The sequence below is a fragment of the Papaver somniferum genome, chromosome 5 (assembly GCF_003573695.1).
Source record: "Papaver somniferum cultivar HN1 chromosome 5, ASM357369v1, whole genome shotgun sequence".
In the NCBI taxonomy this organism is placed as follows: domain Eukaryota; kingdom Viridiplantae; phylum Streptophyta; class Magnoliopsida; order Ranunculales; family Papaveraceae; genus Papaver; species Papaver somniferum.
In genome coordinates, this window is record NC_039362.1 from 159,559,761 (window position 1) to 159,585,132 (window position 25,372).

At 36.1% G+C, this 25,372-nt stretch overlaps 3 protein-coding genes and 1 non-coding gene across 4 annotated transcripts; 2 read left to right on the forward strand and 2 right to left on the reverse strand.

Moving 5' to 3' along the window:
* Positions 1-5,274: 5,274 nt before the first annotated feature.
* Positions 5,275-11,075, reverse strand: LOC113283398 (threonylcarbamoyladenosine tRNA methylthiotransferase-like). Its single transcript, XM_026532634.1, has 11 exons — positions 10,775-11,075; positions 10,640-10,678; positions 10,159-10,250; positions 8,683-8,932; positions 8,389-8,508; positions 8,235-8,310; positions 7,644-7,852; positions 7,361-7,469; positions 6,930-7,022; positions 6,554-6,714; positions 5,275-6,118 (listed from the first exon to the last, which is right to left on the reverse strand). Exons 1-11 carry the CDS (start codon positions 10,961-10,963, stop codon positions 5,534-5,536), a joined length of 1,923 nt encoding a protein of 640 aa, XP_026388419.1. The 5' UTR covers positions 10,964-11,075; the 3' UTR covers positions 5,275-5,533.
* An 89-nt stretch (positions 11,076-11,164) lies between these two features.
* Positions 11,165-11,238, forward strand: TRNAR-UCG. Its single transcript has one exon. It is a non-coding gene; the product is annotated as a tRNA-Arg (tRNA).
* A 1,213-nt stretch (positions 11,239-12,451) lies between these two features.
* On the reverse strand, positions 12,452-21,417 carry LOC113283399 (phosphoinositide phosphatase SAC1-like). The gene is made up of 16 exons (XM_026532635.1): positions 21,130-21,417; positions 20,822-21,026; positions 19,808-19,973; positions 18,204-18,426; positions 17,764-17,840; positions 17,056-17,243; positions 16,835-16,932; positions 16,477-16,610; positions 16,249-16,383; positions 15,311-15,683; positions 15,082-15,203; positions 14,774-14,884; positions 14,481-14,693; positions 13,432-13,623; positions 13,118-13,226; positions 12,452-12,958 (listed from the first exon to the last, which is right to left on the reverse strand). Exons 1-16 carry the CDS (start codon positions 21,256-21,258, stop codon positions 12,719-12,721), a joined length of 2,715 nt encoding a protein of 904 aa, XP_026388420.1. The 5' UTR covers positions 21,259-21,417; the 3' UTR covers positions 12,452-12,718.
* Positions 21,418-22,421: 1,004 nt separating this feature from the next.
* Positions 22,422-25,132, forward strand: LOC113279950. The gene is made up of 7 exons (XM_026528585.1): positions 22,422-22,804; positions 22,973-23,179; positions 23,448-23,660; positions 23,775-23,927; positions 24,075-24,249; positions 24,316-24,365; positions 24,592-25,132. The coding sequence occupies exons 1-7, from the start codon at positions 22,422-22,424 to the stop codon at positions 25,130-25,132; spliced, it is 1,722 nt and encodes a 573-aa protein (XP_026384370.1).
* The last annotated feature ends 240 nt before the right edge of the window (positions 25,133-25,372 follow it).

Consider the following 25,372-nt stretch of genomic DNA (forward strand, 5'->3'; position numbering starts at 1 on the left):
GTGCTTATTGAAAACAAAACTGCGAAGAATATTTGAATTCTAGATAGACATTGTATTAAGGAATACAATACAGTATTTATTGCTTAACCATTAAACTTTGTAGATAAGACATCACCATAATCATTTTAATGCTATTGTGATTATGTATGGGTATAGGGTGAGGATTTCATCCTATGGAATAATGTTTTACATGTATCTAAAGAAGTAAGTTCATAAACTTGTTTGTGAATCGAAAAGGAAAATCGCCAGGAGCTATTGGTTTTGTTATTCATTGCATATCTTATGAACAACCAATATATGTGATTCAGTATAACCGTTCATGAATTGTTTGTGTTCTTGGTAGAACTATTCACAAAGGCCTGACTTATATATTGGTATGACTTTTATTAGTGAAACCGATCTTAAGTAATCACCTGAGATGGTATGATCGGGTTTGTGATTTTATGTCTGACCAAATATGGGAAAGGAAAACCGATCCTAGTAAGAGGTGCAATACATCACAAAGGGGAACCGATCCTTGTATGAGGTGCAGCAAGGTTTATAGCAGAAAGGGGAACCGATCCTATGAACATGTGCAACACGTTTTTAGGCAAAGGGGAACCGATCCTATGGACATGTGCAACACATATAAGTTAGATACCATATATATGTGGGGAACCGATCCTAGTACCTAGTCAACCGAATTTTGGAAAGTTAGTGTGACTATGCACAGTTTTCACATGGAAGGTAGGACCGAAACTTGTTTTGGTAGAACCGTTAAACCTATGATTATGATTGAATGTTATTTGATCAATCTCATAGTTTTGAAAGTCAGATGAACCAATTCCAAACTTGTTTGGAAGTGTAGCAAATCGGTTTCAAGGTTGTAAGTGTGAAAGAGAACTTACAAAGTAAGGATGTCTACATACTTTGAACACGTGCTATGAATGTTTATTTCTTTAATTGTTCAAAGTTATTCCTTAATAGCTAAGGGAAGAGAATCCCAGGATCGATACACAAATAAGTTAAAAATCTTTTAATTAAGGTTATTAATTTCATTTTGTAGGGAAATAAGAATTAGTAATATGCATTTACTAATTAGAGATTTTCCGAGAGATTTCGATCATTATTTTTGGACAGAGCATTTCCAGGAATTATGAAAACCGAATTTGTGCTTTAATGAATATCTTGAGAATATTTTCGGTTTTGGAAATTCTTTGGTGTCCAAACTTCCTTGTCTATAAATACTTGAAGTTTGCCTTTCTAGCAAACTAATCCTTCGTAACAACAAGCTTCCTCTTTATTGTGTTGTTACTGGTGTAGCCGCCTATTCGGAGAAGAGAGTATCCTAATTAGGATAAATCTCTTACGGTCGCTCAGTTTAAAGTCTTCTTTGGGATTGAGAATCTCTAGCGTGTACCATTGGTGGGAAACTAGATAATTGTGGTTTATCTTTTGTTTTCATTGATTTGATTTACTAACGGTGGTTGAACTTTGATTGCACCTAGTTTGTTTATGCTTGAGAATCTTCTCTTCTGATATAAGATTCACTCAAACTAGTTCATAGTTTCGAAAGGGATCTTTAGACTGTTGTTAGTTCTAAAGACGATCTTGTGATGATCCATTGTTAACAGACTCCGTTCTGTGCGTGATTGATCACAAGAGATTCAAGTAATTGTGTGCGGGTTATTATTGAAGATCTAAGAAGATTTGAAGACGATAAAGATATTGAAGATTTCTGATTTGTGTGTTCATAATATTTGTTGTGCACAATACTTGTTTCGGTAAAAGAGGATCCAATAAATAATTGGTTTATCCTTGTGATAGATTGGATTGATTAATTGAATAGATCGGCATCAACACAATTCTTTGGATTAATAGTGTTGTTGGCTTAATCTTAAATGATTACTTCGGTAATTGAACATAAGATAGATCTCAGACCTGACGAAGGAGTTTATGTTAAGATAAACAGAAGAGCCTTTGTCCGACTTATATCACTTGGTTGAAGAGAGTTGATACCAAACAGATTTGTTGTTCCTTTACTGTTTGGAATACGAACCAAAGGAATTTATCCAAATACGTGACTTATTTATAAGTTGGAGGTGTGGGAATACATACGGAACTAGGTGAACAATAGGTTTAGTTGCTTGGTCTCAACTATACGAAGTTTGGTGTAATTTTGTATAGCGACTTAATCCTGAGAGTATTCAATTCTAGACAAGGTCCCGGAGTTTTTCTTCATTTGAGGTTTTCTCGTTAACAAAATCTTGTTGTATCATTTACTTTATATTTCCGCATTATAATTGTATTATAATTAAAGTAAATTACACAAACGTTAATTCCTGTTTACTTGATAAGTGAATCCTATGAACTTTTTTATCAAGTAACATACTTCATTGTTGTATTGTCTCGATTTCGTATCCATAGACGATCACATGAAGTGTGAACCGAATAGTTGTATTGTCTCGACTCAGTCCATAGACAATCACTTTCGGAGAAAGGTCTTATAGGTAGGAAAAGTTTTAGCTTGAGGTATATTTGGATACCCTCGCCTTTTCATGTTCAAACTGGATGAGGTCTTGGGGTTTTTCTGTTATGTAGTTTTCCTCGTTACCAAAATCTCTGGTGAGTGCTATAAGTAACTTTTATTTTTGTATTATGTTAATTTTATCTTTATAATTAAAAGTACAAACAAGTTGTACGCTAAATCAATCCTTCTGATTCAAGAATCTTTTATTGAGATTATGCAAGGATACTTCTTGTTTGTTTTGATCCTGATTAAAGTCCACGCAAGGAATTGTCTACAGGTTTTGTAACGAAAAAAGTTGATGGTGTGCTTGGTACCCTACGTAAATGTTGAAACATCATTGGTAGTTAGAATGAAGCCAAGGATACATCGCATTCATTTATGAATGTCGTTGGATTACTTTGATATATTACGTGGTTGTTTGACTTTCAATTTTCTCATGTGTTTATCGTTTGGAATCTTTGGATAGCGTATACTAGGGTTGTCGTGCATAATGTTAACAGAAAGGGAGAAACTGTCTGGACTTGGAAGTTTGTCAAGATATTCAGAATTCGACAATAACCATAGATGATAATTAAATAACTCTGAACACTTGGATAATTTTTATAGATGAATGTTTGCATTACAAATATATCGGATGATTCGCTAAGCAATTAACATAGACGAGAATTTGGAAAAATCTATATAAATTGTTAACTTTTAGTGAATAAAAATTACAAGGGCGCATTCATAGTATCTTAACTTGTTATAATAATAAAATATTTATATATGGAACAGGCTCATTGATGTCATCAATGTCCCAATGCTCGATGTCAGGCTGTTTTCCCCCACCCCCACCGTCCCCCCATCCCGGTCCGGCTGCGATCATCTAGTTTATCATATTAATTTCCTAAATCCTTGTAACGTTCCGTGTATCAAACATCTATCAGGTAAAAGATAATCTGACCGGGTCTCAAGAATCCCAAGTGAAGTCTTCAAAGTCGTAACCTAGTTATGTTTCACAAAAACACCTAGGTGTTTAGAAGACGACTCAAGCCGCAATTAGTATACATCGTGTAGGGATTTTGATTCTTGCTTAAGGTTCAAGCTAATTTTCTGGTGATCAAAGCAAGTTCGTGAACTAGTTTCCATGTATAAGAATTACTTTGACCCCAAGCAAACTACATACAACATAGATTGATTCCAAATAATGGAAACCATGTAGTGTAAGCATGTGAAAAGTTTGCCTAGTAATACAAAGAAGACGTGCACCGCGTATTTGTCGATTAAAGTATCATGCATAAAACTTAGCTCAGGAATAACCGAGTATGGTTCGTGCACCATCAAGAAACGTTGGAGTTCAGTAACACCAAAAAATAGACTAGTTCACGAGTTAAGAAAAGTGATTCGCGAACTCAATATGTTTGAAGTGTCCAGGAACATACCCAAAAGGGCATAGTTCGCGAACTGAAAAATTAGTTCATGAGTACGCAAAGAAAGTATGCAGGAACACCTTGATATTCCATAGTTCGCCAACTGAAAAATCAGTTTTTGAACACTTGTGCACCTTGGAGTTCACATACATCAATAAATTGCATAGTTCGCGAACTTAAAGATTAGTTTGTGAACATTTCTAAGCTTATATTTCGCGGACATAGTTTTTTGAACAATAAAATTATTCTCAACCTCAGAAGTGATAAGACATATGAACATCCAATACTTGAGTTCATGTTTCGAGGTTCTTCAAGTACAAGCTTGAACTGGAAACTTCTTTTCTGTGATTCAACATATACTAAAGTCCTACAACATTGTCTTCGAAGATGTAATGGTAGACATGACGAGCAAATAAGATTGTCAGTCTTCACATACCTCTGTTGATGAAGTTCTCACAAATGTCTTCGTTTTTCTTCAGTCTTCAACCTTCGGGGTTATTGGGTGATTTATGATACTCAACTATCATGCTCTTATCCTAGTCTGAGATTGACTTTAGTAGACTTTAAATCCTAGTCCGAGGCTGACTTTAGTAGACTTTAAATCAAGATAAATTTCAGTCATCTAATACGTGTGGGTTCAACCAAGCTATGCTTTGATTTCAAATAATTGATACTTGATGCTTTGATCTTTTCCAGTTTAATAATTTTTGCAATATACTTTTTCAATTAATTATAAAATCGAACCTATAGTGGGATTTCCTGCAAGAATTCGTCAACTACTACGATAGTATCAATGGCACAACCTCTAAGAATAACCACGATTTTAGTGGCGGAAACATGGGTCGTGTTTATGGCAGTCAAAACAACAATAAACAGACAATGGATAAAAGAAATTAGCTTGGAGTCAAACTTAAAAACTCGTTCATTTCACCACAATCCGGATCAAGACACCATCGTACTTGCGAGATATGATCAACAAAATCATAAGCCTATTGCGATCTATTCCACATTATACAATCCACCATATTACGGAGAGACCAACCAGCCGACTGATGCATTAACAAATCGGGTGGCATGCAGAAGTCAACAGAGGTCTGTTGATACTAACTTTTGGGAATACATAGTCAATGACTCCATGGTTGTAACATACCCACACGTAATTTCTTGTTAATTTAAATCAATATAATATGCTTCGGAAAGAATTAATTTCTTGTTAGTTGAAATCAATAAAAAGAATTACTGGGATTTGGTTAAAATTTGATATTCATCAAATTTTATACGAATCTACTGGGATAGAGGATATCTAAACTACTTTGAAAAGAATTGCTCGATACGGTGAATTATAAGTACTTGCACAAAAGATGACGGCTAGATGGAATTGAAAGCAGTACGTTGTACTTGCAATACAAACAACATTCAATAACAGCTGGATATTGACTATCAACCACTATGTAAGAATACTAAAACAATCAAGTTGCGAGAAAACTCTGGAAACGAGAACAATGTGAGGCTCTAGGCAATAGCCTAGCTGGCCTGGTCTATAAGACAACTCTGGAAACGAGAACAAAATAAAAATATTGGACTTGCTAAACTAGAAATGGGGGCATGAATATCATCAAGGAAATTGTATCCTAAAACCTATCAGCACCAGCAAACCTAGAATGGTTAGAAAACTTATGAGCATTGCAACCAGTAGAGCCCTATCTATAGCACTGGACCTCACTGTGTTTCCTTTTGATGTGTCTTGTTTGTCTTCGGATTCTAATCCACTCTTGGTTTCCAACCTCTCCGTTCCATTTAGTACTTTACGTTTTCTCAGTAGCCATCCAATTAAGTTTTTCCTGTTTCCGTCTTCCGTCTTTGCAGTAGTCTTATCTACAAGATTAGACTCCCCACAACTTTGACCTGCACATGCACAAGGTTCCGGCTCTCTTGAACATGCACAACTTTCATCCATGTCAGAGCAAGGAAGACTTTCATTGGGATAAGTAGGTACTCCAGAGCAGGCAAACATTTTCTCATCAATTGATTTTCTTTCACGAGAACCTGTTTCTTTTTCCATATCACTTTTTGGAGTATCGATCACCTCACCAAAAACTGACCACCTTCCAACTGAGGTAATCTTCACATCAGTTGAAGTGCCTAGCATGGCCTCAGGAGCAATCACGAGGACTTGTATGTATCCCTTCGTATGACCAACCTAAAACCAGAAAAGAAGAAACACATCATATATAAATTTGGTATAAGAAATATCCGGCTTCCTGAAACAAAGATAGAGCAGAATACAGGAATAATCTGCATATAATGCAGATTGACCCATTAACCAGTAACCAGAACTCCATTTAAGTTATTTTTTCTGTAGCAGATTTACAACTAGCCGGTTTTAAACACTAATTCTGGCTCAAAATACACAAGATTTTTAAACGATAGACCTCGACTAGGTGTCATGATAAGATGGAGTATGTTCTATTAAGTTATTTTTGAAGAAAAAAGAAATTGGAAAACCAGGTCATACAGTCGTCACACAGGGATAAGTAACAATGCCTTTTAACTACATTGAAACTCCTGAATTTTAACTGGAAAGCTCAAAATTAGCAAAGTCTAAAACATGTGCACATTGTGAATCGAGGCTTACCAAGTGAACTCCATCAGTGGCAATTTCAGTAATCCATATCCTCTCTATTTGCCCCTCCATTCCCTGATATGGAGTAAATGATTCAAATACTGAAGTAAGTTCACGGCTCCGCTTCTTTACTATAGCGCTTGGGACTTTTTTCATCCTTGCTGCAGGTGTTCCTGGAAAAACAACAAAAGATCAACCATCCCATTTGCCACATAAACACATATTACATCGTGAGGCACTTCTATTAGGCTATCAGCAGTTCAAGAAACTAACTTAAAAGTGCTGAACAGCTACACTAAACAGCAAGTTACAATAAAAGAATTTCCATAAACTAATATGTGATTGTTATTATTATAAACTAAGGGAATATTAGAATTTAAAAACTTACCAGGTCTTGGATAGAACTGTGAGATATGAACCTGAGGAAACTTGTACTCTTTAACAAGGTTGACAGTTTCAGCAAAATTTTCATCAGTTTCACCTGAGAAAGGCAAGACCATCCGACTAAAATCAATCTAAGAAAGTTCAGCTTGACATCATCAAAGACAAGCTCCCTGTTAAGGAAGTTATGCAGATTCATAGTATTCTGATAATATGGTATCACATGTTTCTTCATAAGTCATTGCTTCATATACTGAAAGCACATTTTATCATTTAGAACAAGGATCCATGCAGAGAAGCCTTAATCAGATGTAAACACCTAAAAACACATCTGTGGACATAATTATTTTACAGAACTCCTGATCAGGCAGCGGAGTTTAGAAACATAAGAAAACCAAATTAAAACAAGTTTACACATAACAATGTACACATACTGACCAGGGAAACCACAAATTATATCAGTAGCAATATGCATCCCAGGTACTAGTTCGAGAAGAGTATCCACCACTTTTTTGAACTCACTCACAGTATATTCTCGATGCATTGCCTACAATAATGATCTCCCACACTTTGTCAGAAGGAAATTGGTAAGAGAAATAACTAACTTATAGCAACAAAACTCAGATCTTGAACAAGCAAGACAAGGAAGGCTGTTAGTTGAGTAAAATTTACCAATTATAAACTAGAATCACAAAGGTAAATATATTTATTCTGCACTTACAGTCAAAACAGGGTCACTTCCAGATTGGACTGGAACATGAAGAAAAGAATATACACACGGGTGACTGAGGACCGCAGCTATCTCTTTTAAATGTTCTAGAATAAAAGGTGGATTGGTCATCCCAATTCGAAGCATAGTACTTCTATCAGGGGGGAGTACCGCAACAATAGCATTTAGCAAAGTCGGAAGATTGGTTCCAATATCGCGGCCTGCAAAACCATCAAACTGCCAAAATTACTCAAGGTATAAGTCAAGTCATTAGCACAAAAGATCTGAAATTCAGATCTTAACCACATGTTACCAATGCCCATTTTCATTATCTACTTGCTCCTAGAGAAAGTACATAGAAAGGGTTGCGCATAGAGCCACTCAGTATGCAGCCAGATGACCTCGGGGCATTTGATGTGATCTGTCATTGGATGCATTTTGTTTGGCATCATCTCACAAGTAGATCCTCAAAAGTCGCATTTATTCATAAATCACAAAGAAATAACCACTATTTGAACCCTTGAGTCCTCTTAAGAAGTTGAATATTCACTGAATTTGTGGTATCAACTCATGCAATTAATGAAGGGAGCAAATTTTAATTACCATATGCTCCGGTGTCCTCACTACTTAACCATATCTCCTTAACTCCATGAGCTGCGACAGCTTTTACACGCTCTACCTACATAAGATATTAAGCTTTAATAACATACACAGAATCTGAATCAGTTCTCAGAATTCAGCGATTAGTATTACTTACAAGACCGTCTATAGTGTAGCTTCCCAAATGCCCACGAGCATGCTTAGTCTTGCAGTAAGTGCAAGCACCCAAACAACCAACATTTATTGGAAGAATCTCTATAAACTTGTTCTTCCTCACCTGTTAAATGAATTCAAAATTTGATCTTAATGGAGGAAATCACAGATAACCTAATAGAAAATTGGATATAATAATGTCAGTGTTACGAAGGGGCCAAAATGTATTAATCAGCTTACAGCCCCTACATGGCAAAATTATAGTTGTTACAGTCTTACAGAGACATTCGGCGTTTACCTTTGGAAGGTCAAGAGCTGGCAATGTCTTGCGAGTCAAAAGCCGCACCTCATGACCTTTCAGAGTCTCCTCCACAACTTCAACAACACGGTCAATTTGCTGTACTCCAACTATGCTAACCCCTTCTAGCTCCTTTATATCTCGACTTCCCTGAGGAACACATCCTGCCACTACCAGTGGCTTTTTGGCAGTTTTGCATTTCACTATTAGCGTGTCCATAGCAGACTGGCTAGGAGATTTCACTGTGCATCTGTATTAAATAATTGGCATCATTTTTATATGGAATTACTCACAACACTAGCAATAGAAAATAGCAAATAAGTGTTACTGGTTCATGATTATGCTTGTATCTTGAAGCAAAGAAAACAAAGATAAAAGAAGGAAGTCAGATTTATGTTTACTTCTAGGAAACACTGCCCAAGTTAGGTAGTGTTAATTGAATTAGTTTTCACTAAGTCGTTTATGCGTGTCCACTTCAGTGTATGAAAATTTCTATGCATTGGAGGGATACTAGGTGGTTAGTACTTTATCTTGGAAATTACGTTCACACAAGTTTATTATTATTTTGAATGGAATCTGAATGTTAATAAACATATGAAAGTAATGTAGTGGAGGCAATAGTTTCCCCGAAATCAATCACAATTTGGAGAACGACGTTGCCTCGAAATTATCTTATTATCTCGTTCTTTAATCTAGTTTTACCATTTCCGACTTTCCATTGATTTGAGATACAACCAAGACAGTGATTCTATCAAGTTGGTGCACAGCATGGTGATGATATTGGCTTAATTGCCAAAATTTTGTAATACTAATAAGAATACCAAATCTTTGAACTTGAAGACTCAAGACCAGAGAGGGTACCCCACCTGAGTTGGTGATTTCTTTATTTATGAGGACAGAGTCGATATTATGAGACGGATGATCAGTCCTAAGTTGACCAAAATTTTGAAGCATGTTTGTCAACAGGGTTCAGATTTACGACATGAGCTGCATCGCAAAGGGGTTCTTCATTTTTTTCTCTCACTAAGTTATCATTGAAGCAGCTAAAACAAGAGCAGAATACCACATCTATGAGCAAGACATAGAAGGTATACAACCAGAAAATTCTATGAGGACTATGAGAACTACATGAAAGAGCAGAAGAGAAGAAAGGAAATAAAAACAGTTTTATGAATACAGATAATTCTAGAGAAACTATCAGAAGTATATATCACACTTCAACTTTTATGAATTTTGTCAACCCTACAGATAATTCTAGAGAAACTATCAGAAGTATATATCGCACTTCAACTTTTATGACTTTTGTCAACCCTACTAGAAGGCTAGTGATTAGCCTATGGAAGTTTAGCAAAACAAATGTGGCCTACGTATGACAATGCAAGTTGTATAGTGTTTATATGAAAAAGGATAACCTCCTTTCGTTAATTTTATTACACTATCTTGTATCAAATAGAAAAAGAAAGAAAGAACCCTTACGTATTGATCAGCCAAAGATCTGCATCATCAGGATTATCACTCAACGCATATCCAAATGCTGAAAGCTGACCAGCCATATATTCACTATCACTCTGTCATTCACAAAAAAGTACAATTTAGTTCATTGAATGGAATTACTACACGCTAAAGCCTACAAATCTAAAGTCCAAAACTTGTAAACCCCACAAACAACAATTATAAATGTCACAGTCCAAATTTTCTAACATAAAACCAACTTACTGAACTTCTCTAACCTAATGTCTGTCATTGACTACCTCTTGGACTTGAGCTCCTTTTAGAGCAATTGCAAATTCCCAATTATAACCCTACCAATTCACACTGGAGCATTCCCAGATCAAGTTCTTTTGTTTAAAAAAAGTCTCAATTGTTCATTATTGGTATCCTTACTTAAATCAAATAAAGCAATTGCTACTTGTGTTTATTGGTGGTATTGTAACGAAATTAAGGTTAAGTTACTTGCCTGGTTATGCGAACATCCGAAAGTCTTCATGTATATAGTCTGTAGAAACAAAAACAAACAAAATCAGATAATAAAATCAAGTATTCAGTGAGATATATAGAGAGGTGATTTTTTAGTAAAAATGTGGAGACGTACTTGAGTTCCAGGGACTTGAGGAGAAGGATTAGAAGGAATATCTTGAGTTAGATGTTTGAGATTGGGTGTATCTTCATTCTTCTTCTTCTTCTGGCGTAGTTTAGGGTTTAAACCAACAGACATTACCGGCAAACGAAATCCAGGAGGAGCTCCATCGTTTCCGACTAACATATCTTCGATATCATCCATCTCAACTACACTCGGATTTTTCTCTGTGTGTGTGCGTTTCAGAGAAAGAGAGAGAATCAGTTCATGAAACTGGTCGAGAAACAGCCGTCATCGAATTACCAAATCTCAAGTAGCGTAGAATCTATATTTCGGTATTTCGCACAAGGAGGTTTAAGGAACATATGTTACTTCATTATTTGATTACGATATAAGCAACAACAAGACCGCATAGCGCAGTGGATTAGCGCGTTTGACTTCGGATCAAAAGGTCGTGGGTTCGACTCCCACTGTGGTCGATTTCCTTTTTTTTTTCTTTTTGAAAGCACAGCACTCCCTCCTTCTAGAGGAAGTTCTCTGACTTTCTCCCACCTTGTTGAGGAAGGATCTAATCAGCTAAATGTTATGTATTACTTACTCCCTCAAACTCCTATGTCCACCACCACTTTTGAAGTTGTTGCTGGTTTTACCTGCGAGTCCATTTCATCCACTAGCTGTTACAAAGTTGTGCTTCTACCGAGATTTGATAAGCAATCCAGCAAATTTAACATTGAGATATTTTCTTCTGATGTGGGTGAATGGAATGTCTACGAGGTTTCACGCCCTGAGGGTTGTATTGGGTGTGAGTATCCCTTTCACTCTTTAGTTATAGTAAGTGGAGTATTGCATTGGATTGAAGGGGGATATCTACTAGCATACAATCTGAACAACAACTATGATGTTGAAATTGGTGGCCTGCAGTGTAGGTTGTTAGACAACCTTGAACCTGGCCTGGAGTCAGAAGAAGATTATTATTGGGAAAGCAATGTTTATTGTCTTGGCGAGTATGAAGGTCTGCTTTATTATACTTCATTTGTGACAAGCAAGAGGATTTTAGGTGTTTGGGTGTTCAAGGAAGACTGGCATTTGTTGTACAAGGATATTGATTTGCGTGATCTCATAGCAGAAATGCTTAGAAGATTTGATGTGTATGATGATTGGGAAGAGGAACATAGCGCGTTTTCCTATGGCGAATGCGATGATTTTTCTTAGGAATTCGAGATTTTAGGTTTCAATCCAGTGGAGGAAGATGTTATTCTGCTCGGCTACAAGTCCGGCTTTTGGGCATACAACATTCAAACTAGAAGACACGAAGAGCTCACTGAGCCTTCTTCTATAGCTAAGGCTCATTCAGATTATCGCTTTCATAACTCTTATAATACTCATCCATTTGTTCTGAAGGCATTGCCAACAGTACTTCCACCACCTTCATGGGAAACGACATCTTATGTTGATGTTCGTGTTTCAGATCTTGAATAGGGTTAATTGAGGAGCACATGTTTTTCAATTCTGTTGTTTTTGCACTTTCTATAAACATATCCAAGAACTCAATGGTGTGTCTCCTCCTTCGCTTCAATTATAATGCACTATGCACTTGAACCTCCAGGTCCCTGTTGTTTTTCATGTTTCGTCAAGCACAAGGTGTCCTCCTAACAGATTATGCTCTGAAATTTATTTTACATACAAAAGACAAACAAAAACATGAGTTCCAGGAAAAGCATCTTATTTTCAGATTAGGCTTCATATCTTTTCAATTGGGAGCCAGTATAATTTTCTTCTGTACAAAAACTTTATACTCCTATATCTTTTCAATTATGTACATTTACAATGCCAGCAATCTGAAGAATGCTCTTTTTTCCTTTTTCTCCGACTCAAACCAAATTTTCAACAGCAAAATACAGACACACTTGATGTAACAGAAAGACAATATACTCAAGCCAATTAGATTAAATGCGGCCTTCATTTCACACTTTCTTCCCCCACCATCAATCTTGCTATCTTGCTTGGTTCCTCTGCTAAAGATTTACATGTTGAAAAAATTCCAAGGTCATCACCAATCTGGTCATACTCTTTAAGTGCAGTTTCCATCTCTTTTGTAACTACTTCATCATCCACGCCTTCTACACCACCAAGACTGAAAAGATTCGCATAGTGTTCTTCTTTTTCAGGGTCATTTCGAAATAGCTCCGTGGCAGGACCCTGCTAAGTCGAGGCAAATATTATATATGCATGATGCAAGGTATAGTACTCTTTTCTTGATGCGTAGTGTTAGGCATATTCCAGTTTCTTAAGATTGGGTACCAAAAATCCTAACAGATAACAATACCAATTGAGATTTAGAAATCAGTATTTTTTTACCTGGCATAATTCAGCATAATGCTTATATATCTCACTATCTTCATTTTCATCCTCCAATAAAGATCCACCGAACCAACCATTGGCATTATCTACCGCACTAATTGTGTACCTGGCAATGGAAGAACATGTATAAGCCAGTAAATACAAGACTCGTTTTCAAGAGAAGCCAATGACGCTTCAAACTAAACCTTGGAACTACATGCACCTAAGCTGGTTTCCTCGTTAGATGGCTACAGTACTAACTACTATATGTTCAACTATGCGATTTTCTTCGCTTTTAACAAAAAATACTTTTAAATTTCTTACGGATTTACCTCTCGAAAATGTCCTCATCGCAATCATCAACAACAGATGACATCCAGCCTAAGTCACAGAGATCATTGGCACTCATTCCATCTAAAGACACTCCACATGCGGGTTCTGGAGTAGCAACTTTTGCAGCAGAACCACGATCATCTGACTTCCTCTGCCCGAAGAGCCAATTCGGGCTCTTAAGCTGAATTTCACTGCATAAATGTTTACGAGATCCAAAATTGAGCAGAATTTTCCCTTTAGCATTCCGTTTGTTGATTATTTTAATTTTCAGCAATTGATAAAAAAACAAATTATTCAGCTCATACTATTTTGACTCAAGTTCTAACAGCCGCAAGATGCCAAGTCAAGAATAAATACTAAAAAGGATTCACCAAATATCCAACAATTAGAGGCAAATTTTACTTTCATCCTTAGTAGTGACCATTCTCGAAACAAGAACAGAAACTAGCACAGCACGGCAAGAAAAAGTAATGCTTAACACTGAATGGGATAAGTTTCTCAACGAGAGAGATAATAGCCCAACAAACACCAAAAGAAACTTAAGCCTCACGCCATAATAAGTGCCAATGTCAAAGAGATGCATGGGACCAGATATCTTGAATTATAGATGAAGAAATGAGCATAGGAAATTGCTGAAGAGTTCAAGATCAGCTAGACAAGGCCAAGCCCGTGTCCAAGAAGAGGAAAGCCTATATATGGTCTGCAAGTAGGGTTTCACATTCCATCAATAATCTAGAAGGTTTTCTCTAGTAGTTGTAAAATTATATGTTTGTAAGCAGTTGGGATCTGGAATGTTTCCTTGATGTAAAGATTTCTCACAAGAAGGGTTTAAATAAGCTTAGCGAACTTATTTATTATATAAGCAGGATGGAACCAATCTACAGCATAAGACATCTTTCATGAATAATAATTTAAGTTTTTTTTTTAGTTGAGAGTGGTATACGTGTTCTTTAGCTCTAGACGTAGTTCTAGACTAGTTCAGGTTTTCACTCTTTTAAAATAGGAAGCTGGACGAACTACAATAATTGCTAGGAGCAGCAAAACTTACGCTGCATCAGGAGCCATTCCAGAAGTACTTACAACACCACCTGCTCTTAGATCCGGTTCACTGCAAAGCCTTACATTCTTTATTGAACTGCATGTTTTCTCAATTAACTTATCGAAGGAAGTCAATTTCATCCGCAAGAAGTCATCTCTGCAAGCTGGAGTAGGTTCAAGCATATTCCCTGGTCGTACCATTGGTTTAGCATCAGGAGGTGAACTGCGACATTGATAAATAACCATCAAGATCGACAAAATACACATGAAAACAGAAATATGTCACAACAGAACCATATTTACCTAACATCGTGAACAGGTTCATCTCCAACCCCAGAAACATGAAGATAGTAATCAGAATCCAGCTCCCATAGAGCAGGTTTACCTTCCTGCGGTTGAAAGTAACCTAAGAATCTGTAAAAGCATCCACAAAGGTCATTAGAAACAAAGGCATCCTTCAAAAAGGGTGATGACAATCACAAAATAAGGTATTTATGGAGGGTGAATGTCAGGTAGGAAGCACAAAATCAATCAAGAAATTGTACTAGTCCAGAGTTAACATTTCAAATGTTGTTAAAAAAATAAAGTAAGAATCAGAGATGAGTTGGTACAAATTTATTGCATCCTGCTTTTCACCATCTGTATAGGCATTGCTGTAGTATCTCTTGATAGACTTCAGAAACTCCCTTGATTGAGTAGTGGCTTTCCACTTTCCTTGCCTCTCTGGAAAAACCTGAGATAAATGGCAGCATATAAGAAAACTCTCTCTCCAAACATTATACAAAGAAAAAGCAATACTCGAAACAAAATGAATCAAACAAGCCAGAGAAAAATTCACACAGTGTTGTGAGCTGCAGAGCCTCCATATTGCTGAGCAAGTGCATCACCCATGCACTGATACATATCCATGAGAGCCGCAGCTATGCTACTATCAGGATTCACTTTGGGCTTATCTGTCAAATTCATTGCATGGAGTTGCCGCCCTAGAGCTGCTAAACCATATGCATACTGGGCTACATTTGTACGGTCCAGACAGTCAATACAATTAGTACGAAGAACTCCGCTTTGAAAACAAGGTCCTGTATCACCATGTGCATCTTTTCTCGACTGTTGTTCTTTCTCTTTAGATATGAAAGTATTCAAAATCTCGTTGCCATTCCCAATCCTTGCAAAATCGCCGGAATTAGCTCTAAGGTCTACAAGAGTGGTGTCCCTGTAGAAGTTTATACATGCAAAGAATCATCTATAACAAGAATGTAATTGAAGTGGGAATTGTGAAGTTCATACTTCCAACTGCAGATATTGAATAAATACTTCGTTGGACGTGTCAATTTATTAAAATAGATAATCGTTGAAGAATGACGGATACAAACGAGAAAAGAAAAGAAAAACAGAACTTCAAAAGCTGAGTAACGTTTGGAGGAACCATAGGTCCACTCATAAGCCCAAGCTACTGGACCAATTAAAACACAAACCCACCTGAAGTGCTCTTTTTATCACTTGCACAATATAAAATAGTTAGCCAGTATATGCGTTACATAGTTCCATACATATATTGTAAAGGAGAGTAATAATCGGATACGAAAGTCCGAATTCGAGACTCGAGGTCAGAAGAACATGAACCTAAATGGATCATAAAGATCAACTTCATTTATATTCTATAAGATTGCACGGTTCAAAGCATAAATTTACCATGTCAAGTTTAAACAATACTGAAACTCTTAGAAGACAGTTGCATCTATGAATTAATAGAATAATCAAAATGGAGACATGTATACCTCGCTGTGCTTGTTCGACTGAGCAAATTTGCTCTCTTTTTGACATTGATAGGCTTTCCACTACAATAAAAGCCAGTCAAATCAAGAGCTTCGCTCGCAACTGCCCCTAAAACCGCCAAAACATTGGCTGACTTGCTTTAGAAAAAGAAGAAAAACACATAAGAGTTGATCCATGTGAATCTGGTGGTACATGTTGTGTGGTTTGCAGACAGAAGTGCACATGCTTACCTCTTTGCAAATTTATGGAAGTCCCAGTGAATAAATTTTAGGTGGTTTTCTTCTGAAAAAATCTGATTTAAATACCCTACTGCACTTGCAAACTCACGTCGCAGCATCATTTCTCGAGGCCTTTTTTCAACAGTCTGTATTACCAGACATTTTGGAATGAGACTTCATACTTGGTTGTAAGTAGTGATAATACGACATAAGCATAATTACTGAATTAGACAACTTAAACATGCTAAGCAGTATAAACTAAAGTAAACAATCTGGGTTGAACACTTCTACTTGTAAAATACTCTCAAAATCTAACATGTAATCTAATCATAATTCTAAACAAAAAGGAACATCGGTTTTATAAACATACCTTAATCAAATTGAGTACAATGATCGGATTGCCATATCGTTTGGCGAGATCTTCGAAATGTAACTTGGTCGCTTGATATGTAGGATCGTATCTCTGCACTGACGAAGACATTGAAAATAAAACACATCAAACTCTCTGAACTTAAAGCTACACAAAAATGAATGGTCTCCATGCAACATCTGAAAAATAAACCAAAGAAAATGGCAAGTTTGGACATTTACATATGATGTCAGGTTTGGGGCTAAATCTGGAAGCTTCTTGAGACCAGAAGAGTGGAATTGAACCCCGCATCTGCACTATAGAACTCATTTTTCCCTTGCTTAACCCAGCTTCTTCATTAAGGACTATTTGTTCTGTTTCAACATCATTGGCGACTCTTCCCCGATCATTCACTCCCCTTTTCAAATATCTGGACGATAATATTATTTCAGAGAATGAGATTATATCAGTCAATCTGAAGGCAGACCACTAGCCACAATTAACAGTTAAAAGTAAATTTATAAATTCTGGTTATAAGGTCTTCTGCCATATCACATGTTAGGTTTAACTATAGTGAAAGAAAATCTTATTCTTCATGTATTTTGTGCAAACTGTAATCCAGGACAACAACATTGTTCAATTTCAAATATAGAAACTATACATCACAGGACTTCCACATAAAGAATATAGCGTACACTTTATATATTTGCGAAGATCTGATGTACATGACATTGTTGTACGGCAAGAACAAGATAGTTGTTTACAATCTGACACGTGAAATAGGCTCCTTAAACAACGAATAAGGGCATTTTCTTTCATTCAATTATATAGGGGATTATACCTGGATGATCCTTGATAAGAGTCATAAGACGAACATATTTTTGTTTTCACTGCTTTTTCTTTGGATAAATAAAGTAAAAGGAGGTATAAGTATCATTACTGGGACATACCTTGTGCCTGCAAAATGCCGAGAACGTCTAGAAATAAGAGTAACACCAAATTCCCGTCCAAAGATTGACAGCCTGACCTGCCATTAGAAAGACAAATCGAATCTCTAAATGTTAATATTAGAACACCTGTTTTAGTTGGAAATGAACCAGAAGTAATCAATTAAGATATCTTGGGGTGATCCGCAAATTCCTTTAGGACCGTGCATGATTAGTGAACTAAATAAAACTTCAGAAAATGTGAAAAAATAGAAAAAATAACTCCAGACTACCAATAAAAATCACAAAAATTATAGTCGATCAATATACGAAAAACTATGAAGAGAGCAACACATGTGGTGCACAAAGTGGTAAGAAAATGAGTCGAACAACAAAACTCACAAGATTACTGATTCAAATCAATACCAATGAAGCAAAATATACATATAAGAAGCGAGACAGACCTGTTTAAAGTGCCCATGAACCAATGCGATTGTCCAAAGAGTATTATTACATCGTGAACGTATGGCTTGTGTAAGAAAAGCATTCCATACAAAAATATTCTCATAAGGAATCCTCTCCTCACCCATTGCCAAGACATTTTTCTGTAAGCTTCTCATAATAGGGTATGTATAACTATAGAAAAAATCTTTTGTCAGATCAACACTAGATAAGAGCTTTTTGTACCTGCAGTAAATGAAATAACATAACAAGAATCAGAAAAAGTCCCAACCAGGTTTAGAGAAGAAGATCCTGACCACCGAAAAGACAAAATTATAAACTCCGGTAAAGAATTGCTGGTCTAAATCAAACAAATTTGAGACGTCAAATTCCTGAAAGAGTGACTGGCGAAGCTTTGTGTTACATAAAGGGATAACTTGAGTTATTTGCGCCTATCTGCTATTGCACTGAAAAAATTGATGTCAGGTCTTTCATCAATTAAGACTTCAATAGCACATACACGAAATTCCCAGTATGAGTAAGTGATAAATTGAAGGTATCATATTAGAGTAAAAAGATCTCCCATTCCTAGACCGGGGTGAACCAAGGTTTTACCTATAAATGCTGAAATTTTGTTCAAACAAGTTCCATTAACATCACGATTTCCTAAAGGGAAAAGGGACACAAAACATGAATGTAATACATATACTAGGTAATGAGCAAAAACACATTTCACTGAAAAATTAAAAACATGAACTAGGTAGATACAGAAAGAACTTATTATTAACAAAGAGTCCTGTTGGCTATTGTATGTTGCTTATTCCATATGTTACTTTATAAGCGCACAACATGCTTCGTCTTTATTATTGATGAGTGTGACTTATATGATAAACCTTTGCTTCCCCTTTGCATGTAGGTTCATATTTATTTGGGGTTCAACCCTCCAGATATCCTTCGCTTAGGAACTGTCTTCTTGAAAACTCCCCATCTCCATTTCTAAGAGACCATCATATTGTTATATCACCCTCTTTTTTTGTTGGATATTCATTATCGTTATTGCAGATGTCTGTCATTTCTTTGGCATGCATCAAAGTAACATAGATCAATTTGGAAACTGTCAAATTAGATCTATTTCTTTTTACACAAAATTCTTTAACTATAAGCACTACATCCTAAAATCTAACAAAACCTCTACACTTTTCCTAACAACTTTGGTATCTTCCAAGAAAATACCTTCCATAAACTAGTTTTCTGCCACATTTGGGGCTCCAAATGCAATAACGTTACCAAACTCAAGATACAGCTCCTTGTAGACACATGAAAGATAGCTTGAATAACAAAAAAAAAGGACATCTGATGTAATAATCAGCCATAAGTTTATTTTACTCACATTAAAAGTGATTACTCATCTAGTAACCCCTTCACAGGTAAGGAAAGGATAACATATAAACCAACTATAAAAGATAATGTGCATACTGTAACAAGATCTCACGCTAGCCCACAGAACACTCCTAACCTATTTTAATTACATGTAGAGAGTCAGAGGAAGTGAGCACTTAAAACTATTCAGCATAAAAGTCACCAATGTATAAAATATGAAGTCTTAAAAAAATAGTGGAGAAAAGACCTTTGCTCAGTTTTTGAATGTGCTACGTCACTCTGAATTGATACATGTGGAACTGTGATAATTTGGGTCTCGTCGATGGCATAAATTGCATGGCCGCAAATACATCCGATTTGTCGACGCTTGGTAACAAGAATCAAATAATAAGACTCAAGAAACTTGATGCAACCTAGTAAACAAGAAAGATATTTACAAGGCATTATTTATACAGCATAAATAAAGATGTGGGTGTCACTGGTTAGAACTTCCTCATGGAGTACCAAGTGTTGGATGATGATCTTGCTTTGACTAAAGTGAGCTTGTGAACTCTAATTTTGTGATTTGTAATCTTTCACTTTTTCAGTGTCTTGACTGGATAGCATGTAATTGAATAGTAGATGGTAGTCTAAACTGGGGATTAGGAAGAGAAGGTACTAATTTGCAGTCTGACTTACCTGTCGAGGATAAGACTTTACTGTTTACATTTTAGGTGCTTTATGTTGGCTACAAGTTTGTGAGAACTAGAACTTTCTGGTGGTGATACTATAATATGTTACCTTCCACGGAAAGTAATCACTCAATTTGTTGACGGAGTTCTTGGACTTAACTTGAGGGGAAAATCAACTATCAAAGACTCCAATCGTTGTTGCGTCTATCTAGACTAGCTCAAGACCCCAAGAGATGGTAGTGACTACGGAGCCAAAACAATATCCATAGCAGCTGAAATCTAAGATCTTTGGCCAAAACAAAAGATTTTGAAAAAATGCACATGAAGAACCTACAGTGATCCCCAGAAATGTATTGTTTTACTAATTTATTCTCATTTTTATTTACAGTAAAGCTTGTTTTAACACTCGTATTGTTCTTGTTCTATACTCCGGTTTTCACCATTTAACAATGAACTTAATCACAAGGATCATCCAACAGTCGTGACCAATAGAGGAAACGCTCCCAAGCAGGACACTCACAAACAAACACTATTACACGCAAAAAAAAATGAAAGAAAAACTAGTAATTGAAAATTTTAAATTTACTAACCAGCAATACCAAAGACCTTAGCGACAAAAGTAAGTCCACCAGTAGAACGATTTCCTTCCATAATCCGCTGAAGCAAATTCTTAACTTCCTGTTGTGTATACACAACTGGATCCTCACTAATACTAAGATCAGATGGTTCAGATCGATCAATCTTTAATACTCTAAAAAATTTCTTACTTCTATCACTTCCAATTAAATAAAATCTCTGTATGACAAAAAAAACAAAAAAATCAAATTGTTAAAAACCTCACCTAAATTTCTGATAAGTCAAAATTGTAAAAATAAAAAAATTAAAACAATTTACTTACTGCTCTGGTTTCATAGAGCTTGAATTTCTCGAGAGAATATGAATGAGGGTCCATATCTTGCTCAATTGGTTGATCGCTGATAGGAAACAAAGATGATGCTTTAGGTTTTGATTTCTCTGATTTAGACATTACTTAATCGATTGATTTTCAAATAATTTGAAATTAGAACAGTGTTACTAGATTTAATCGATTGGTGAAGACTGCAGATTTTATATAGGTTTGGCTGGAGAGCGCCAACGAAGCTGTTCCAGAGAGAGAATGAAAGAAAATAACCCTGAAGCCATTTTTCAAGTCCTAAACGACCCAAGGAGTGTAGATACAAAAGTGTGACTTAGACACATGGCGCCATGTAAAAACCGAAACAAGTTAGTATTATAGGATTGTCTACGTTTTATCTCAGCTTAATTTATTTTTGTAAGGCCGGTTCCTGTAGCAGAAATTGACGTTTAATCCCAAAGTTACTGGGGTTGGGACGCTTTAGTCCTCTCATCTCAGGCCTAGTACTCTCTAGTCCAAAAAAGTCCCGTCTCAAACAATTTAATCCAAATATGGATGAGTTAGTCCAAAATTGTGACCGATCCCGATTTTCCTGTATTTCCAATATCCCGTAACTACCCTTGAGACGATTCCATACATAAAACGAGGATTTGAAATCGAAAATTCCATATCTCAAACATGAGTTCAAAACAGGGAGCCGAACAGAGAAGAAATTCGTAGGCGATTTAACAGTTTCAGAGAGAAATTTGGTTGCGATTCAACTTCAGGTTACTGGTAAAGTGTAGTTATGGGATTATTTTTGATCTCAGATTTGAATTCACGAAAGATTTCAGAGATAGATCGATCCAGAATTCAACTTCAGTTTCAGCGATTTAACAGTTTCAGACAGATTCATAGAGGTTAGGTTGGATTTCATCGTTTCTGATATTTAACGGAATTCAACTTCAGGTTAGTTTTGTTTTTGCTTCATCGTTGAATCTCTTTTCTGATATTTAGTTTTTTTGATTTTATCAGTTGATGATATGAATTCAATATGTTACATCTTATTGTTTGCATGTTATTGATTTGATTTTTGTTATATTTTAGCTTTTGATTTTCGCTAAATGATTTTGATTACTGTTTTTTTGTGTTTGGTGTTATGATGCATGATATGAAATCGAACTGATATTAGATCATATGCTTTTGGTTTATTCAATTATGTGTTCTAGTAAGATTCTGAAGCTTATATCTTCGATTAATCGATGGAGTAGTTTTGATTTTAAGTTTACTGTTATTTGATTTTTGCCTTCGATTAAATGTGTACTTTCCTTTACACTCTTCAAGTTTTAGGTTATGCGAATATGAAACTATTATTATATCTTTTGTTATATGTAGGTGTATCAAGTATATCTGAAAAGTTTGTTCATGTTGTTTTGAATCATGGTGAGTATTCTGCTGCATTTCGTGTTAATACTTTTATCACCGTTGATGAATTGAAGCATTTTGCCTGTAAGCAGTTGAGGTCTTTGTCCGCTTTGAGTATACGTTTTTCCCATATGGATATTAATCAAGTAGTTTTTATACAAGGTGATATACAACTTCAAGGTTTAGTTGCTATTGTTATTCTGATGAACAATGAAGATTTCTATTTGAATGTTGATGTGATTCCGAAGCATACTGGTTGTAGCACTAGTTCAAGGTCTTTGTCTCGTTCTAATTCTGGTTGTAGCAGTAGTTGTGGTGCTAGTACTTCAAACTCTTGTGTAAGTGAAAGTCCTAAGCTTGTAAGGGTGGTCGATCATGACGCGGACAAGGCCAAGCCTCTCATTATCGATTAATGGTGTTATGTTTTTGACAATATTGGTAGAGAATTTGTGGGTGGTGTTAAAGCTGTAAGGATTGCTGTTGAAAAGTACAAGATGTGTACTGGTTACAAGATTTTTATTCTTAAAAACGTCAAGACTCGTTTTACTGCGAAGTGCGAAGAAGATGGTTGTGGTTGGCGGATTCACTTTGGGCCTGTGAATGGTGACATTTCTCGGTTTGTGCTGAAAGATTCTAATGTTATTCACAGGTTAGTGGTGTTCACTTGTTTTTTTGATCCATGTTATTGATTTTTAGGTTTTAATATGTAGACTTGTTTTAGGTGTACATTGTGGTGCACATTACTTGTTGTAGGCTTTTTAGGTGGCACTTGTGGTGTAAATTTCATATTGTTGCCTGGTCTGTGCTTTCTTTTTGCATGTGTGTTGTTGTTTTTGAGATTTTATTAGGTGTACAATGTGGTGCACATTACTTATTCCAGATATTTTTTTTTTTTGTAGCTGTGGTGTTGGTTTGAGGTTGAAGAGTCCTGTGGTGACAAACAAGTTAGTTAAGCATTTGATCGCTGATAATATACAGCGTGATCCCACTTTAAAACCCAAACAGATCATGTCACTCTTTAAGAAGACTTATGGGTCCAATATTAAGTATCATCATGCCCGTAGAGGGAAAGAAGCTGTATTTGAAGATCAATATGGTGACGACGAGAAGTCGTATAGCGATTTAAATTGGTATGTGAAATCCATTGAGAAAACTAATCATGATATATTTGTGAAACTTGAAGTTGATGAAGAAACTGGAAGATTTAAGCGGATTTTCATCTGTTTCGGTGCTTGCAATCATAGCTATAGGTATCTCAGGCCCATGATTTACTTGGATGCTACTTTCCTCATTGGTAGATTCAGCGGTACTTTGATGTCTGCAACATGTGTCAATGGAAATGATGGTTTTTACCTATATGCCTTTGTTATTGTTTTATCTGAAAACAAAGACAATTGGTTTTGGTTTCTGGATAATCTTCAATAAGTGGTCGATGATCGTCTGATTGTTTTCCTTAGTGATCGTCACAAAGGACTTCTGCAGGGCATTCCAAGATCATTTCCTGGTTCAAATCACAATTATTGCTTTTACCACATCAAGTGCAGTCTCCCTATTGGAAAAGCTGATGCGAATTACAATGTCGTTATTGATTTGTTTTACAAAGCTGCTTACTCTTACACAGCAGCGAACTTTGAAGAAGCTTTGCGGGGCATGCATGCAATTGGTTGTGGACATGTTGCTAATTATCTCAGGACCATTCCAAAGGAGAAATGGGCAAATGTATTTTTCCCTATATGCAGATATGCTGCTCACTCTTCATCTATTGCCGAGTCATTGAATAACTAGATTCTTGAGTTCAAAAAGCTGCCTGCTTTTGCTCTTCTCGATGCGATACGGTGAGTTTTACGTTTAGTGTTTCATTCATTTATTTTTTACTGTCGCACACATGGATTTGCTTGATGTGTACATACTTGTACACATGTTATATTTGTGATTCTGCAACTGTGTGTACATTGTTGTACACATGGATTTCCTTAATGTGTATATTGTTGTACACATGTTTTATCTGTATTTATTCTATATCATGTTTTGATTTTATATTTTGTGTTTTTGTTATCTTAGTTTGAAGGTTTTGCAGATGAATTCTAAGAGAAGGGTAGAAGGTCTTGAAAATTTTAACACTAGGCTCACTCCCGTATACGAGGATTTACTAAACGAGAACATCAATATTGGTCGTACTTGGACTTTTGTTGAGTCTATGGAAAGATTGTATGAAGTCAGGTCTCCCCGCACTCATTCTGTAGATCTGCTGGAGAGAACTTGTACGTGTCACAGGTGGCAAGTAAATGGGTTTCCCTGCGCACATTCTTGTGCTGCCATTCAATCTACAAGGGAGGACATCTATTCATTTGTTGAGCCATACTTCACCACTGAATGGTACAACATGACATACCAAGAGATCATCTTGCCAATCCCTAATTATGACAAGCCGCAGTCTTATGATCCTAGTGATAGGATTATTGTTCCTATTCCTGTGCCTCCACCCGGTAGACGAAGAGAACAGCGTTTCAAGAAGCCTTGGGAGAAGCAAAAGAGGCCTATGATGTGCACAGAGTGCTTCACTCTTGGTCACCACAACAGAGCTACCTGCCCCATGCCTTGATGCTTTTTATTATGTTTGATTTGTTTGAAAGATTCTATGTTTTTTGGTTTTTACTTTTGGTAATGTCTTTTCATTTTTCTATTCATGAATAATTAGTGTCAGGATTTGTGTACCATTATGTACACCTTCCTATGCACTTCACTTTTCTTACCTGTCTTTTTACATGTGTAGCATTATGTACACCTTGTTGTAAAATTGATGCTACTAGTTTATTTTGTTTAGTAATATTCTATCTTTTCA